At 40.9% G+C, this 19,391-nt stretch overlaps 1 protein-coding gene across 1 annotated transcript in view; it reads left to right on the top strand.

Moving 5' to 3' along the window:
• Abca13 (ATP binding cassette subfamily A member 13) overlaps positions 1–19,391 on the top strand; it is a 422,866-nt gene that overhangs the window by 303,250 nt on the left and 100,225 nt on the right. The window contains exons 49-52 of the mRNA XM_059275000.1: positions 10,379–10,433; positions 11,865–12,042; positions 14,674–14,789; positions 18,897–19,053. Coding sequence (XP_059130983.1) covers positions 10,379–10,433; positions 11,865–12,042; positions 14,674–14,789; positions 18,897–19,053 — 506 coding nt within the window. The remainder of the gene's footprint in view (positions 1–10,378; positions 10,434–11,864; positions 12,043–14,673; positions 14,790–18,896; positions 19,054–19,391) is intronic.

The raw sequence follows: 19,391 nt of genomic DNA, 5'->3' as shown, positions 1-19,391 counted from the left end.
TAGCTGCCCTTCTATTTTCCTGGTCACTCCTGAAGACTCAAGGAAGGGTTTCTTCAACCTTTATTGCCTGAGAAATTTTTACATGACCCTTGTTACTTAAATACACAAAGTAGATGTAAAAATCAAACATCTGCTGTAATGAATTTTATAACACATTACGAAACCTATTTTAAAACAGTTCTTTGTTATACATTTACAATTTATTAAACATGAAAGAAGTTTACATGCTAATGGGATCTATGTGCTATCACTTTTAAGCTAAAGATTTAAATCTTGGATAAACATATGATATGGCAGGGCAGACAACGTCTTCAACACATTTTATAGTTGATCAATGTTTTGATTTTATAATAGTCAACATTGAGAGTGACATTTCATATTACTATGAAGAACCAAATGACAGAAGGATGTTGAGGGCCATTTCAGAAATTGTTAGAGATCCTGTCCTAATTCCAAGCCAAAATTAATTTCACATTTTCTCATGATAGTCATCAGAAACTCTCAAACAACCAATTTTAAAATCAAACATTCTAACATAGTACAACCTGAAGATACACTGGTTTAATACTTACACGATGAGGAATGATAATAAGAAAGGATTAAAAGCCTTTGTTTTTCCATAATAAATATTCATATTTCCATAAGAAATAAAATTTTCTATGTCTAGTAAAAGCACTGTAATTCATTATTTATAAATATGAGCCAAGACATTTTGGGCAGCCTTTTTGGAGTGTTATGTGGGGGCATGCACAGTGCAAAGGGTGCAAGCTGTATGTAAAACCTGTGAGGGTTAGTTGTAATTGTCACCTGGCCATAATCTAGAACCACTCATGAAGAGAACCTCAAAGATTGTCTAGATGAAGTTGGCTTGTGAGCATGTCCGTGGGGGATTATCTTTATTATGTTAATTAAGTTAGGAAAATCTCCCCACCATGGGTGGCACCATTCCTTAGGTAGGAGACCCTGAACTGTATATGTTCAAGTAAACGGAGTCCCAGCTTGTGCTTATTAATTCATTGCTCTCTGATCTCGACTATAGATAGTATGTGTCTAGCTGATTTAAATTTGTTACAATGATAGGTTGAAACCTTGAACTGTGAGCTAAAATAAACACTTTCTCTCTGAAATTATTTTTGTCAGGGTATTTATCACAGAAACAAGTAGTGGAACCCTTATGATATAACATGGAAGTCTCAGATTTATTATGTTTTACTCTAAAATAATTAAATTTTGCCTATTTTCATGTTCAGAAATCTATTTATTGTTGCCATACTTTCTATTATCCTGCATTCAGTTATATGACCTCATATGGGTTGTGACCCACAGTTTAAAGAGAAATGTTTTAAAAGAACACAAACTTTCCACACATATGGAGGTTAAGTAAAGTCTTTTGATGTTGATGTTACAGACATCTGGGCTTTAATACTTCCAAAGATATACATTTATAAAAGTAATGAACCCTAACATGATGACTTGAATCACAATGTGTTAAGTATCTCTCCATCATAATGGCTATGGTACAAAAGCACAGATGTGCATTTTTATAAATGACAAATATACAGTCTAGAAACCATAACAGATGCAGCCATAATGAGAATACTAAATGAGAAAGCTAATTTTACACATTTATACATTGCTGTGGGCCAATTCTAAGAAGGAAAAACCAGAATATAAATGATAAGAATAATCAAAGAAAAATGATTCAAGTGTCCTTAAAATGCACATGCGAACATCACCTCTGAAAACCTTTGAAGTGATATTGGCAAGAGATGCAAGCCCTATCCTCTCCATTGTGTAGCTTCAGCTATGGCCCTTTGCTTTAAGACTCTTGGCCCTGTTACCAGCCTCAGCAGCCCAAGATTTTCTCACAGTACCATTGTAACCTAAGTAGAATACTGAATAAAGGATACAAAGAAAATAATACCCCAATTACAGGGATTGTTCTTTGCGATAATGCAGCTTCCACACTAGAACATCAAAGGCTGTAAATGATGTTTTTGGCCTCCCAGAAAAGGGATTAAATGGAGATTGAGAAAATTGGAGTTGCACCTCTCAGTCTGCTACGGATTCTGCTTGATTTCAGGATCAGTCAGGAGAGCCTTCTTCTGCCTCCATTCCCTCTCTGAATTCACCTTGCAATTCACAGGCCCTTGGCTGCCCTTTCTCCACAGCAGGCCCCTCCGTAGGAATGGCTGCTTGAGATGTAGTTCCTGTACTAGAGACCAGTCATAAACCTTCCCTTCTCTCTCCTGGGGTCTGCTTTCTAAAGTTACACTTTGTGGGAAGGTGTGGGAGATGGGCTGTGCAGTTGGGATGTGTCGCCCTGTTGGTACAGGCTTAAAGGCCTTGGGAAGACAGCCATCATCCCCGTGTTTCCTAGTTCGTTCCCTGTTCATTTCTCTCTTATGTTTGAGAAAATGTATGCGTACGTCGTTTATTTAAATAACTCCAAACCTTTGCAAAATACACATAAAATCCTCTTACATCCAATTTAAAGTAATATTAGTTTAATTTTAAAGTATGTTTAACCTTGTAGAAGTGCGACAAAAAACAAATAGGATTCTGAAAAATGGTAATGTAGTGGTGAGCCAAGTTGCTATAAAAATGAAAAACTCACTTGATTTTTGTAGAGCCAGATAACACAGAAGTTTTGAGCATATATATTTATGTCCATTTTAATCCACCGTCTCCATTGCTGCCAGAAACCCATCCTGCTCCATGGTCCCTTCTGAATGATGTCCTAGAATATCACAATGACTTCTCTGCAGTGAGAGGTGATGTCCTCAGGGATGGCCCACTCATCTGTCCAATCACACCACTCTGCTAGCTGGTGCAGCAACACCTCTGAATGAATTATCTGGCCTGAGACTGAGCAGGATCAAATCTTTGCTTGGTCGTTGATGAATCACAATTAGTGACTAGTGCTCTGATTTCCACGTCTAAGTTAGAACACGGGCAGAATGTGTTATTGCTGGATGTGGTCTTGTAAAAGCTGGTAGCCAGCACCAGGCTTAACTACCATTCTGACAGCAATACCAGGGGTTTCTGTTCTAAAACTTAAAACCAAATGTCTTTTTCTGTGTTTTGATTTTTAAAGGGAATTTCTTAGTTCTATGGTGAATGCCTAGGGATGGCTATAAAGTGAGATAGAAGGAAATGATAGCCTGCCTTTGTTTATTAAGCTGAAGTTTAATTACTTTAAAAAATGGACACATGAAAATATATTATGCTTTTTTGTGGGGTGCCATGTGATGCTTCAGTACAGGTCATGTATATGTTGTGTAGTAATTAGACCGGGTGAGACAAATGTCTCCTCATAAGTCTTCATGTGTTCCTGGTGAAGACACCCATAATCCCATCCTCTTCCTTGTGAATTGAGAGGGACATTACAAATGTATCTGGCTTTTGTTGCCCTGAGTACAATATAGGTCCTACTTTCCTGGAGTATTAAGATCTCTCATGGAGTAATATAGAGCATGTGAACTTTTTAATATTATTTCACTGAAATACTTACTCTGTAAAATATATAAACTATAGAATTCTAAAGCCATTATCAAATGAATAGTGGTATCTCTAAGTTATTCCAGTGAGATTCCTTGGAAGGGAGAGTCCCAGTCCCAGCAGGGACCTGTGGCCTCTCCAATGACTTACACTTCTAAGGTCTAGGTGGAGGCAGCAGTTAGGGAGTTTTATGTCCCCATGAAAATGAGGAAGGGAAGGGCAGATGGCACCTGCTGGGGCTGGAGGGTTGGGGACTCTTCTGGAGTTCACTTCATATATATCAGCTGCTCTTCTGTTGCCTTGCGAGGGTTTGATGGTCTATGCTTGATGGCCTATACATGTTAGGAACTCTACCGTTGACCATGCTGGTTGTACACATGCTCAGTTTTCGGTGCTATTGTACCTTGGTGGGAGTTTGGTTGAGATATCATAGACCTGCACTCTGCTGATAATCAGAAGCAGGTTTTGTACTCAGGAAAACAGAACCCTTCTGGCAATCCTGAAATACCTGGTATGTTAGGGCTATACCATTCCTTGACATTTTTATTTCCTCTAAGAATCCACCATTCCAGAAACTGCCTTACAAAGAAATGCTTGTCTTACATTGGTCTCCTAACATGGAGTTTCATCATCAGAGTGCAGAACAAGAAGATGCATTATGCAAATATCCAGAATACAGCCAGGCACACTGGGGCAGTCAATCATTTCACGAGTGAGATGGGAGAGCAGATTGCCCTCGCCTCCTAGATTAGAATTCTAAAAATGACACCAATCCAGGAAATATGCCACAACGAAGGACAATACATTCATAACTTAGAAATGAGGGAACAGAATGCCATGATTAGAGAACCATTTTAAACTCTGATGGTTTAGGGTAAGCATAGATATTTATGAAAGTTGGTCAAACATGGATCCATCACCGGTAGTTTAAATTTTCATTACTGTACCATCTATGGGAACATTTACAGCTTTTCTGCAGAATGTGCGGAGCAGAGTCTCTTGGCCTCTGGACTGTCTCCTTCCTGCTGGATGAATATCGTCTTTTGGAGATCAGGAGTGTGTGCTGGTGAGAAAGTGGGTTGTGATATCTGAAGTTCTTGGCTGGAAGTCCAGCATGTTACAGCTCATTGTTGGACTCTAGAAGGCATCTGAGATACCCATGTTTCAGGTGTCCCTTCTCAAATGGCCATAATGATGGTGTGATAGAGCTTCTCTCAAAAATATATGTACACACATACTCAAAGCACAGAGCACAGGACCACCGCTTGTGTTATCTGCCAGGATTAGTTTCAGGAACCTTGATAGATGCTTGAGTGCACAGATGCTCAAATCTTTAATTTCAAACAGCATTGGTGTGATATAAGCCTGTAGCTTAGAATTATCCTGTCACACAATTTATGTACTCTCCAGGTGACTGAAAATACATAATAAAATAAAAATGCTATCAAATAGTTTTTGTGCAACACTGTCTAGGGACTGATGAAAACAGAAATGTCTATGCCTGTTCAGGACAGATGCAGGTTTTTTTTCTTGGCCATTCTTGTTTTGTTTTTTTTTTTGGGGGGGGGTTTTCGAGACAGGGTTTCTCTGTGTAGCTTTGTGCCTTTCCTGGGACTCACTTGGTAGCCCAGGCTGGCCTCGAACTCACAGAAATCTGCCTGCCTCTGTCTCCCGAGTGCTGGGATTAAAGGCGTGCGCCAACACCGCCCAGCCATGGCCATTCTTAATCCATGCTTAGTTGAAGGTGTAGGTATGTAACACATGGATGAGGAGTGGTGATGGTATATGTTTGGGTACCAGCTGCTTATCTCTGTGCACAAATATGTAAGGATTCAGGATCTGAGGACTGTCATTTTTTCCCCTCCTACTCATTTGTGCTGTCCTGTCCATTTAATTCATTTCTTCGTGTGGATGTGTGATAAGAATGCTTAAGATCTATCCCATCAAAGATAATCAATATGTCATTTTTTATCTCTGGTCACCATGCTTGCATGTCTGTCCCTAAAACAAATTCTTCTTGTACCCTTTCAGGAACATCTCTCCCACCCTGTCCTTGCCACACTCAGCTTTCATGTGTTTCACTTTTAAAAACTCCACATCTGAGCATGATCACGTGGTACTTATTTTTCTGCTTCTGGCTTATTTTATTTATGTATTCATTTCAGAAGTGTTTTTGCAAAAAGCAGGATTTCTGTTACTTTAAAAAAGGGTTGGCCTGGTGGTGGTGGCTCATGTCTTTAATTCTAATACTTGGGAGGCAGAGGCAGGTGGATCTCTGTGAGTTCAAGGCCAGCCTGGTCTACAATGAGAGCTCCAGGACAATCAGGGCTACACAAAGAAACCCTGTCTTGAAAAGTCTTGAAAAACCAAACCAAACAAACAAAAACAAAAAAAAGGGTTGAATCTTTATATATATGTAAACGCCTGTATCTATATCCACAAACAACACCTTTTCTGCATCTATTCATCTGACCATGGACACTTGGGTTGCAGATTTATTTTAGCCACTGATGCTGCAGTGAACAGAGATGTTATCAATGTAATGATTTTATTACTTTGGTATGACCCTATCAGTTCTTTTAGCGGGGGTGCTACATCTTACAGTATTTCTGCTTCTAATTTTTGAAGTACATTCTCTATAGTGTATAAAGTACAACCTTTCATAACGGTTGCACTAATTTTTATTCCCATCTGCAGTGTTAGGTTAGTTAGGTTAATTAGCCTGACTACTAATCTAATCATTTTGTATGTTAAAAATGACACTGTAAACTTGGAACATAGATTCAGCTCAACTTAATTATGGAGTTGTTAAACTCACACTAAGTTAAAAATATTATAACTGAAAATTTATATAAAACAAAAAAACAGATGAAAGATCACAAATTAGTGATTCAGAGTTATAGAGGATGGATCGTGTGGGTGGCTAGGACCCACTGCTCAATGTGCCAGCTCAGCTGCCTAGCATGACCAGAGAATGGTACCAAATGTCCGTAGCCAGGAAAAGATTAAAATTAAATTTTGAAGCACGATTTCTACTAAGTATATTTGACTTCTACAGTACTGTGGAGTTGAAAATTCATAAGGAAAACCACTGTAAGGCAGGAGCAGTCTTTATACATTTTTTATTCATCAGTTTTGCTTGACTAAAGCATGACAATGTAATAATGATTTCAAAAATGAAATTAATTTCTGAATAGGAGTGAGATGGAATGAGATGTCAATGAGGCCTGGACCAGGAAGTTGAAGGCAAAGATAAAATGCATCAGGGTCAAGGAAAATGATACTAATCCCGTTTTCCAAATAGAACCAGTAAGAGAATTTTATACTTTATCATAAAGTGAACCTGTGTGGAGGTGAAGGATATGAGTGTTCTGTTTTTCTCCCTCACCCCTCTGCCCTTTCATGCATGCTCATGCTTTCTTTCTTTCTTTCTTTCTTTCTTTCTTTCTTTCTTTCTTTCTTTCTTTCTTTCTTTCTTTCTTTCTTTCTTCCTTCCTTCCTTCCTTCCTTCCTTCCTCCCTCCCTCCCTCCCTCCCTCCCTCCCCCCTCTCTTTTTTTCTTTCTTCTTTTAGAAAAGTATTCTCTAGCCTGTTGGGGCTGGCATGCATGCTGAGCTTGGGGAGAGGCAGACTTAGAGATGATGTGAGTTTGAGGCCACCAAGACAAGGTGCTCATGCGCATGAGCACTGTGACACTGTGTGTGTGTGTGGGGGGGGGGCAGGGGCAGAGTGGAAGCGACAGAACTGGGAAATTTGAACACATGGCAAAGAAAAATGAGGAGAAGATGGGACCCAGTTTTGAGTCTGAGTGACTGGGATGATGGGAATCCTAAAGGGAGGACACCCATGGGCTAATCGTGGGCTTTGTTTTAGTGGTCATAAACCGGCAGGTTGCAGGGGACTGGGTGTGTGCAGAATATATTCAACTATATGAGGGTTGAGACCCAAGCAACATGAGGAGATGGTTGCAGAGAGTCCCAGGAACACTTCTGACTGAACTTATATAAGGAGAAACATCCATTTATTTGGAGGTTCTAGTTGTTGTGATAAACACTATGAACAAAACAACTTGAGGAGAGGAAAGGGTTTATTTGATTTATACCTGTAGATAAAAACCCATCACTGAAGGAATCTAGGGCAGGAACTTAAAGCAGAAACTGTGGACGAATGGTGCTTTCTGGCTTTCTGACTGTCTTACTGGCTCATACTCAGCTAACTATCTTGGTCAGTCCAGATCTACCTCACTGGGAATGTACCACAAACAGTGGACAAGGCCTCCCTACATCAATTACTAATCAGGACAATCTGATCTAAGTAATTCCTCAGCTGAGGTTTGCTGTTCCCAGGTAATTCTACCTCGTGTGAAGTTGACAATAAAAATCAGTGAATACACTGGGTGTGCTGGTGTCCTGCTCTGCCACTGGATACCTGGAATTAACACAGGTCCCACAAACCAGAGTCTAGAATTTCTGGTAGGAAAAGTTGATCCTGGAGGCCAAGATGGAATAAAACAAGATTAAACACTAGGACTTTGAGTTTGATCCAGGAAAGGAGGAGATCGGCTTAGATGTTGAAATAAGTCATGCCACCAATGATTGTTTTCAGTTATACCCAATAAGCCCAAAGGGTGTGTTCCTCAACAAGGTCACACTTACTCCAGGTGCCAGCTGCATTTCAAGTGCCCTGGGAGCCTCTGCACTGTGGCAGCCTGGCTAGTAGTTTTAAGGGTTGTCATGACCTTATTAGATTGGATTGTTTACTAGAACCAGCCAATAGAGATTCTGTGCGTGAGGTTAGGGAAGATGCCTGTGGAATCAGGAAGGTTACCGCCAATCACTTGCAGGCTATCCAGCTGTTCAGCAACCAGAAGAGTGGATAAGCTTCAGTGTCTAGAGTTTTTACTGAAGTTTAGTTGATTGCATAAAATCACCATTTGTGTAACTGAATTCATTGTCCAACCTTGTCTTTTCTCCAAAGATTGGACTAGGACCCATGTTCTCAACCTCTAGTCATGCATGTTTCATGCTTGGAACTTGTATCCTTGAACCAACTTCTCTTTCTAAGTCATTATAGACCAACCCTGTTTCCCCTGACATGTGATGATATTTTATCCACCCAAAGACATTTGCATATGTCCTCTTGCCCCAAAGGTGTGTGTGTGTGTGTGTGCGTGTGTGTGTGTGTGTGTGTGTGTGTGTGTCAGGGGTTGTTGTGTTTGGCTTAGACATTTCAGTATTCTTCAATGTTACTTCAGTTTTATAATTGAACTTTACTCAGATTACCACACTTTCCTGGGTTTCCTCTAGTTTATAATGTTCTCACCAATAGACAGAAAATACAATTACATTAACAGAGAACTATATTGTCACTGTCTGCAGCACCCTGGGAATACTTGCCATGCTTGGCAGGATCTCATTCTTCATAAACAAGGTCTGAGGTCACGTAACTTTTGTGTGGCTCCCTGGTGGAGCTAGTTGGTATGAGGCTAGCCAGTATGAAGCTGGCCATAGTGAAATTCTGCCTGCCAGTGAGCCAGCACTTCAAGCCGGCAGCATGGTGAAGGGAGGTAGGGCATCACACCATGAAAGACAAACAGGAGAGAGGCTTTTGGGTGTTACCAGTCCTGACAGTCAATTGGCCAACTCTGGCAATTCAGTTGGAGAAGGCTGTGTAAGTCCAGGTTTGAGAAAACCACACAGCAGGCATCAGACCCACACAGCGGGTACTAGGAAAGAGTATCTGGACACTAGCTCAGAATCACAGAAACTGTTTGGTGACATTGTGCCGGGGAATTTCGGAACAAATAACTCCCATTGTTCTTTCGGTTATGGACCAGAGCTTCCCTTGTTGTATGGCTGATCCCACGGTGGAATAAACTAACAGGCTGGAGCAAACGGGAGGGGTGCAGGCAGCAGAGAGCTGTCGAGGAACTCGAGGGTGAAACCTCTGGGTTGTGTTTCTTGGGTTCTGGCCCACTATTGTACTCAACGATTCATTCATATTGATTTATACCTATGATGGTTTGGTGGGATTTTAGTGAGCTCTCATCAATAATACAGAGACAGGTGACAAGATAAATGTTAAATGAATGAGTCAAAAGGAGAAGAAAAAAAACAGTAGCAACGTGAAAGGAAGCAGAGGGCTTCATGCTTACTGTGTTGGGCTCCAACTAGCCCCGCATTTGGCTCTGAATATTCAGAATGACCAGTGTGAAGAAGAAAATCTAATGACTCACAGTTCCCAGTGCCTTTAGGATGAAGCACAAATTGTTTGCTAAAGTATTGGGTTCTTTGATACAGCATCAATTGGGGTTTATTATGGAAAGGGTGTCGTGTTGTATGATATTCTGAATAGTTTTATAAGATAAGATCTTACCGTTTGATAACATGGCGGTGATTTCTTCATGTTGGCCCCGGCGATACACTCTTACATGAGCCTAACAAAGTAAGCGGAGCAAAGTCCACCAGCCCCCAGAACAAAATTAGCTTGAGAAAATGGTCTCGGTTTCTGTCTGTCTGGACTTGGCCTGTTTTCTCTCTAGTGCTCTCTCTGCACAGAGTTGTTTAGCCTGAGTCTCCTTCCTGATCATAAGGCATGATGACATATCACTTAGGGTCCTAGAATACTTAGAACATGTAACAAAGGAGCATGGTGTCTGTGATGTGACACACGTGAATACGTGATGGTTATGCTTGACAAAAGCTGGAAGAACAAGGAGCCCAGCACACACTGGTTTAATGTCAAGAACACATTTACCCTTTGTTAGTGATAATGGATCAGGGGTGGGCAGAGCAACCAGGAGACAGCTCATGAGTGGCTTGGAGATGTCTCCCCAGAGGACAGGGCATGATGCTCACATCTCAACTTGTTGTTCACAGGAATAACACTCTACAGCCACCCGTACGGAGGGGCCCTGCTGAATGAAGACAAGATGTGAGTTGACAGAATGCTAGGGGAAGGGCATAGAAAAACCTCTGAGTTTCTGAAAAGTGATATTGATCTCTTTTCAACATTTTCCAGGAGAGATTCTGGCACAGATAGCTTTAAAAGGGGAAGTGTAATGGCTGGGTAGAAAATGGGTGAGAATATTGTTCAGCTGTATTTTTTATTAAAAATATGTCTAATGAAGAGTTCCTGTAGCCTGTGGACAGCACATATTCCAGAGTGACTATTCAGGTTAATAACTTAAACATGCCATTCACATGGCAAACATGCAATGCCTCCCCAAATATTTCTCATACATGATTTAAAAAATTCACAGTCCACAAGAAGTGCAGGTGGAGGTGGGGGGTGCTGTTGCAGGTGTGTTTGGGTACAGAATTGTGTCAGGTGTCAACACCTTGCTACTCAGTCCATTGTTTCTGTCCTCATTCTCTCCCCATCTCCGTTCTTTTCCATATAGCTAACAGTCATTAGTTAAAAACTGATGATAAAAGTACTATTGCTACTTCTGGCCTGCCCAATGGAGAACACATATCTTGATGAGGACTCTGTCCTTAAATAAGCAATGAAACAGTACAGGTGGGTTGCAGATTGCCTTCCTACCTGTACTGTTTTCAGAGTCTCACCTCCAGCAATCTCTTGACAGCTGACCGCAGTGCTGGGACAGGTTAGCTGGTGACTGTTATAACACAATGTGTGACAGAAAGAAGGCATAGCTGAGTGGGTGGTGTGTGGTCAGACTATTCATTGTGTCAGATATCTAAAAGACTGCTTGTGCCCCCCTGTTCCCCAAGATAGACAGGATGGACAATGGCAGTACTTGACTTGACAAAAGGTTTTCTCAGAGCTCCAGCTACACACCTGCCTGTGAGCATGCATGGTGCAATCATGGTGATATGTGGTCATTTAGAAAGCATTTGGTATTCCCAGCACCTGAGTTTTGACATGAGCCAGTGAAGAAAGTAGCCCTACAATTGCCCCTTCCTTTGGGTTCTGCTGCACAGCAAGTGAGTTGTAATGTAGGAAAGGGCCACAACAGTGGGATGCTGCTCTGGGTGTGTTTATCATTTAGCTGAGAGTCAGACTTCATGATCAAGAGTAGACTGAGATAAGAAGATGCTGAAATGCTCCAGAGTAGACTGAGATAGGAAGATGCTGAAATGCTCCAGAGTAGACTGAGATAGGAAGATACTGAAATGCTCCTCAGCTTCATGTTTCTCTAGTCCATTCTCTGTTCTGCATTCTGTTAGCTCTGAACAATAACCCACATCTTTAAAAGCACTCGAGGAGACTGAATGAGGGAGAGAATCCATATACTTTTGGCAGTGTTCCTGGCTCTCCTCCCTAAGTGTTAATCAGAGTAGGAAAGTTTGGCTTCTTCTGTGACATCTGATGAGCCATTATATTATCCTTTGTCCACAGCCTGGAGAGCATCCGCCAGTGTGGTGTCGCCCTCTGCATTGTCCTGGGATTCTCCATCTTGTCGGCATCGATTGGTAGCTCTGTCGTGAGGGACAGGGTGACTGGAGCTAAAAGGTTGCAACATATAAGTGGCCTTGGCTACAGGACATATTGGCTAATTAACTTCTCATACGACATGGTAGGATTTGGGAATATGGTCCTTATATGAATGTGGAAATGGAAGGACCCAAGTCACCTGGGGCGGTTCACAACTGAAGCTCCCATTCTGTTGTCTGAGAGCATCCCATCAGGTTGCTTTTACCGGGCATCATCAGGCGTTCAGGATTGCTTCATGAAGGGAAGACTAAGGAATCAGGGGCTGGAGATCTCTGAAATAAAGGATCCTCCCAGAAATACGGTTTCTTTCTTAGGGAGGAAATGAGTAAATAACTGCTTTCGTTATTCTCTTTCAAAGGTCCAGAAGGTGAATGATAAAAATAGTATTAGAAATGATCTCTCATCTGTATCCCTAACCTTTGCTCGTGGTGTGAGTACCTCCCAGGTGTGGTAGCAGGTATCAGCGTTTCCTGTAGTGTGGAAATTCCTAGACTGTCTTCTGCTCTTTCAGTGATTTAGCAAGTCCTTGTTGAGGAGCTGCCTAGAGTTTAGGCCAGGTATTTTCAATGCATGGACTCTGAACTAGTGCTCTTGAACAACCACCACTCATGCTATCACTGTGGCATAGAGCTTTCATTTTTGTACAGCTGAAATATCTGTGCCTTTATGCCCTCATAGATATGATTCATTCTATGATGTGGAAAATCCTATGTGAGCAGAAAGCAGGACAGGCCTGAAACTCACTGAGAGCCTCCCACTCGTCAGCTTCTGACCATCTGTGTTATGCTTTACACAGAACTGATGTGTTAGCAAGTTGCTCTTAAGCGATGTTTACCCCTTTGAATGAGCTTAGAGCTCAACTGATTTCTTTGCTTCTGATCCTGTAATCTAGATGTTTTAAAACATATAGTTTATCTGAGTCACACCTGAAATACCTTAGCATTTCAGGAGTCTGTTGCAACTCTGCCTTCAGCCGGCACTGAAGATGATTCATAAATTACAAGTCAGAAGTGCTGGTCCCCCAAGGCTTTATCTTTATTTAAGCCATACCTCTTCATAGGGATGCAGTGGCCCCTCCAGAACACTGTTTCTATTTGGATAGAACCACACTTCAGTACCTCCCACTCAATTCTGTCTCTAGTACCACAGCATCAAGCCTCTGTACTCCCTGACATTTGCCAGCTGGTGGTCCCAGAGAAAGTGAAGGGCTTGCCAACAATGAGTAGGAGCACAAAGAGCCACACACTCATGACACCACACAGAAACCAAACCTTAAAGACCCCAGGATTTTCCCTCTTCTCTGTATTATTATTATTCCTTATTATCTCTGTATCCCCAACACAGACTGGGTTCTTCACTCTGTGATGTGTAGACTTGGGGTTTAAGGGCAGGAAGAACTAGTTGATTGTTGGCTGACTCTGTTTCTACTTTTACTCAATCATTTTATATTTATTCTGTTCAATGACTCAATCACTCAATCAATGAATATTGTTGAGGATCTATTTTGGGTCAGGGTGTGTGTAAGATTGCTGAGGACTGAACTTTAGTATCTCCTCCACACCTTCCAGCATTCATTGTTCAAACTAATTCCCCAGGGTAATAGTATTAGGAAGTGGAATCTTTGGGGAAATTATTAGATCAAGAGGATGTAGCCTTCATGAATGCATGAATACCTTTATAAAAGGGATCTCAGAGATCTTTTTTGCCCTTTCTGCCGTGTGGCAAGAGAATAAAAATGGACCACTTCTAAATTGCTCCCCCTATGCTAAATCTGTTACTGAACAGGTCTTAGATTTCTCAGCTTCCAGAGCTGTGAGCAACAGATCCCTGTTGTCTGAAAGCCAACCAGCCTGTCTGTTTTGGTTTCACTCACTCAATGGACTGAATATTGGAACTAAATCTATGAGTAAGTTAGAGTAGGTCTTGCCCCAACAGAGTTCACAGACTTATTGGAAGAGGAAGGCAGCAAATATACCAGATGTAACTGATTCATAACTAAATCTTTGGCAAGAATGAAAGACGGTAGTGGGGTAAAGGCAACTTTAACCCAGGAAGTTAGAGTAATAAATTGATTTTCAGCAAAGATCTGAAGAGAAAAAGGACTCAGCTGCATGGGTGGTTCTGAGGAAGCCAGTGACCCCAGAGGAGAAATAGCTAGGTTTAGGAGTGCCTGAGGAAGGCCCTGGGATTCTGTTGCCTGTGCAGAGCCCTTGAAGGAAAGGCTGCAGGGAAAGCAGAGCATGGAATAGCCACCTCTCTCTCTCTCTCTCTCTCTCTCTCTCTCTCTCTCTCTCTCTCTCTCTCTCTCTCTCTCTCTCTCTCTCGTGTGTGTGTGTGTGTGTGTGTGTGTGTGTGTGTGTGTGTGTGTGTGGCCTTGTTTCTGGGACAGTGTCTGGGTTCCTTGTCCCTTCCCAACCCTTCTCAAGGGAGGCAGACCTAGGTGACTCTGGTAGGTTGTTGTGTCTTCCCCTGGAGTACCATAGACCCTGACTTCAAATGCAGTCACATTCTGAAGCTCTGGGTGTTGTTCGGCACATCAGTTTTAGAGGAACACAGCCAAGCCCATAACAATGACTCAGCATGATGAACTCTAAAAATACTCTACTATGCAAAGCAGGAGCTAGGTGGCAATAGAATTTGAATGGAAACTCCAGAGTAAAGAAGAATGGTTAATATCCCTATCCACTGCAGCACGTCCCCTTTGTCTTTGCAGCTCTTTTACTTGGTTTCCGTCTGCCTGTGTGTCGCCATTATAGTCGCCTTCCAGTTAACAGCTTTCACTTTCCGGGAGAACTTGGTGGCCACAGCCCTCCTGCTGGCACTTTTCGGGTATGTGATGAGAAACACGGCTGCAGAATTATGGTTTGTTTTCCGAGAAAGAAAACCCTCAGGATGGCTTTGAACCTGCTGTCTGCTTCATGATTTTCTGTCTGCTGAAGCAATTACGCTGCTTCTACCAGGGCTGCCGAGCAAACAAGCTTGAGCAGGATGATGAATGCCCTGTGAGGAGGGAAAGGTTGACGTGGTCGTAATGAAGATGGCATTGGTCCTGTCTCAGAAAGGCCCTCAAGCTGTTTGACAAACTTGTGCAGTGGGAAATGGATTCTCTGTTATTCTCACTTTGACATTAATCGTGGGCTCAAATACATAATCCAGTTAGCTTGGAAATTGCGTTTGTGGAGATTCTCATGTAAAGCTGTCTGGCATATTTTTTTTCCCTCTCCTATAATATTAGTAGCTTGGAAGTATTTTGTGTGACTTCTATCACTTTTTCCTCAGAGGAAAAATAGTAAAAGTAGAAAAGTCACTGCAGAAATTCTCATTTATACACACTGAATACATGTGACTGCTCCCCAAATGGTGCTTGTTGGGTGGAGAAAATTAATCAATGTCCTAATTTTTTTAAAAAAATAACATGCCCAGATTTATGCCAAAGGCTGTAACTAAAGTGAATTTTGCATATTTTATTGTCAATCCAGTGATCCAGAATTATTCAAAGTATCTAAGTAGGGGACAGAGTTTTGCCTAAACAAGTATGTGTGCATCATCAGATGAATGGATAGACTGATATGGGTTGATGGATGGACAAGTGAGGAAATATGTAAAGATACGAGGAAGCCAGTTATTTCAGGAATATTCATGATGTCACTTATCCTGTGGTCTTGCTGAAATTAAGTCCACTCTAACCCTTAGGTTCCTCCCTGTAAAATGCCAATTTTGTTGCTAAAAGTTAAATGAGATAATCTTTGTAAATGTCAGGGACAATTGATAGAGTCATTAAATTAATTTTAGCCATTACTATTATTCTTAGAATTATCTTTTTCTTTAGAGAAATTGTGTGCTCACTAAAATGATGCTTGTGGAATATGGTGTTACATTCAATTTGAAAGTTATGAACTCATGTATAAAGGGCTGTGTATGTGTGTACCCTGTTTCTATTATCTTATTTCAGATCATTCATCTCATTGACTGGCTAAGTGTTGCTGCATCTCATTGTAGCATGTATAAAATAGATCTTGCTAAAAAAATTACATTTGAATTTTAGAGGGCCAGACTTCAAAAATGGTGACAAAATTTGGATGAAGTTATATAGTTCAAAACTTAATCTTATTCAATATGTTTTTAGAAAATGTTTAACTTGATTACATCAAGCTAGAAAATTCTATGTTCATAACTAAACATCTTTCGGGATTTCTAGAGAAGCATAGGTCTATGGATGCATAGTCATGGTCTCTCAAGGGTGACATACTTCCTTGTCTTAGTTCCTGTTCTAATGCTGGGAGGAGACATCAGGACCAAGACTATTTATAAATAATGCTAGATCAGGCATGGTAGCGCATGCCTTTGATCCTAGCCCTTGGGAGGCAGAGACAGAGGGATCTCTGTGAGTTTGAGACCAACCTCCTCTACATAATGCATTTCAGGACAGCCAGGACTATGTAGAGAGAGACCCTGTCTCAAAAACAAAACAAAACAAAAACAACAACAAAACCAAAATAAATAAATAAAAATAAATAAATAAGGCATTTAATTGGGGACTTGCTTACAGTCTTACAGTTTTAGAGGGTTATGCTGGAGCAGTAGCTGAGAGCTCACATCTGATTAGCAAGTTGTGGGCAGAGAGAGAGAGAGAGAGAGAGAGAGAGAGAACATGAATGAGTTTTGTTGGTCACAATAGCACACACCTCTAATACCAACACTCAGAACCACAGAACACAGGCAGAAAGACCAGCATGAGACCACATATTAAGGCCTTCTTTCAAAAATCTCAACAAATTAAAACCAGTCAAGAAAATAACACTAAAAATACCCGAAGTAAAAGACAGCTTTTTTATATATATATATATATATATATAAATGTAAAGCTAAGAACGTAGCTGGTGCATGCTTAGTGCTAAAGGACTGTGAAAATGAGAGCGCAGACTCCTGTTTGTTCCCAAGGGAAATTCACACAGCAGAAGGAAGGGACCAGTTGTCAGGGGGAGGACACGGTATGTTCTCATAAATTCCACAATACCTGTGAACAGTAGACCAACCTCCAGCGAATTATACAATCATTAAAATGATGACATATTTTAATAAAAGAGTAGAGAGTATTAAAAGCCACAGTAGGTTTCACATAAAGTAAATTATGCTCTATAAGTCAATTTAAATTTTCCTTAAAAACTTGAAAAGATGGGGGGAGGTAGATCTGCCAATATGTTAATTTCAACCAACTGTTTGAAAGGAAAGTAATAAAAAGGTAGTTAAAAAAAATCATGGGATCGTAGCTGGTGGAAAATCAGCTCAAAGCCTCATTAATGCAGGAAAGGAAGCCCCCAGGGGGATCACTTAAGATGATGTCTTTGTCTCTGAGTCTTTTTTTCTTAGACAATGCTTTGATCCACTTGTCAAATATTTGAAGGACATAACCCAGTATGAAGACCTTATGTAAAGTGTGGCAAAGTCCAGATTCTGTGCAGTCTCCAGTAGAGTAGAGACCAGAGATTAGGTGGTAATGACTTCCTTAAGGAAAGCTCAGGGTATCCAGAGTGATGGTGGGAGAGGAAGGCATGGAGAGGCCGCCCTGTGAGCATGGAGATGCTGATCAAAGCGATGATCATCTTGCTGTGCTTTGTACTGACAACTGACCACATCAGATATTCCATGAGGTGATGCCCCCCAATTTCTCCAGCTCCCACATTTTCAAGTTTAACAGAGAGAGCTGGCTGGATGCCATATTGCACAAGGAACAAAGAAAGGCTGGCTTGTTTGTAGTTCTGGTTTAAGTACACCAGGATGGTTATCTCCACCTCTTAATAATCTGCTTATATAAAATAAAAACAATTTGTCTTATATTGTTCCACATGTTGTGTTTGAATCAACAGTTTAATATATATATATATTAAAGAATACATTTATTAAGGAATTATATATATATATATATTATTGCTTGCTCTAAGAATGAATTTGATAGAAATTAAAACAGCAATAAACTTGACACACAAGCTTCTGCTATTGTTTATATGTATTTCAGTTGTAGGGATAATTTGTTTCCTCCTCCTTCTTTTCATTCTTTTCATTCATTTTTTCCTCTATGTAGACCTGTCTGCCCTTGAACTGTCTATCTTTCTGCCTTACAGCCTGAGCTCTGGAATCACAACAGTATGTCACCATGCCTGGTTCCCAGTTGCTGAAAGCAATCACATGACAAAGGATAACAGTTGAGTTTTTCCCTAGAAAGGACAGTAGGAAGTACATGTAGGATCTGAGGTGGGATTCGATTCTTCCTGTTACTACTTTATTCAGACAGGAATAGTCATAATTTACAGCATTAGCCAGTGATGGCTAACATCTTTGGTAGTTATTTTGATTTTATTTATTTATTTTCTATAGCAAATATTTTAGGAAAATTGATTTGAAGCACCTGTCTCCAACATATACTTCATAAAAAATGTTCTTCATGGTCAAATTATGAGGCAGATTGCTATTGAGCAAGGTTTCTGAGATACCGTATGGCTTTGTACATTGTTACATCCATACATTTTCTCAAGTATAAGAGTTTATATTTTAACCCAGGGGTGTTCTCTAGTATCACTGTGCTTTGTGACAGAGAGCTCTGAGTATTGTTATATTCTTGGAATCTTCCAGTTTTCCCATTATAACTGATAGGCATTATTGCTGCAATAGGCTTGGGAGGCAAAGGAGCTCCATCAGACAGAAGTGATAGTAGTGAAGTCCAGTGGAAAGCCCAGGCCCTTGTGACACTTTCCCTTTGCCTTGCAGGGTCTTTGGAGGCCCCCCAAAGGATCTTTTTCTATAGAAGACTATTACATATATTACACAAAGTGAGGAAAACTCAGTCGTTCTAACAACATTGCATCTGTACTTTACTTCGGTTGTGATAACAGATAAACATTTCAGGAAAATAAACATGACTTCTCTTCTCCTTTTTAGATATGCAATGATTCCATGGATGTATCTGATATCCAGAATCTTTTCCAGTTCAGATGTTGCCTTCATCTCCTACATCTCCTTGAACTTCATCTTTGGCTTGTGTACCATGCTGATGACCACCATGCCCAGGCTCTTGGCCATCATTTCTAAAGCCCAGGTGAGTCGCTGGCAGTGGCCCATTTCCAAAGTGCCAGAGCCAGGAGAATGGGGATGTCTACTACATACTTCATTACCACTATGGCAAAAAGGCTGACTTACACAACTTAAAGGAGGGAGGCTTTATTTTGGCTCCCAGTTTAAGAGAGCTTTTGCTTTTAATTTAGAACATGTGTGGGAGGAGGCTGTTCACCTCCTCAAGTGCAAGGGACAGCCTGGGACCTAGGTACACCCTTCAGAGGCCTGCTTTCAGTGACTTACTCTCTCCAACCAGAGTCTTCATGCTTGAGTTTACAGAATCTTTCAAAATAGTGCTACCATCTTATAGCGGAAATTAAT

Source organism: Peromyscus eremicus, chromosome 10 (genome assembly GCF_949786415.1).
Source record: "Peromyscus eremicus chromosome 10, PerEre_H2_v1, whole genome shotgun sequence".
Taxonomy (NCBI): Eukaryota; Metazoa; Chordata; class Mammalia; order Rodentia; family Cricetidae; genus Peromyscus; species Peromyscus eremicus.
Note: the sequence above shows the minus strand (reverse complement) of the source record. Positions and strands in the feature narration are given on the sequence as shown.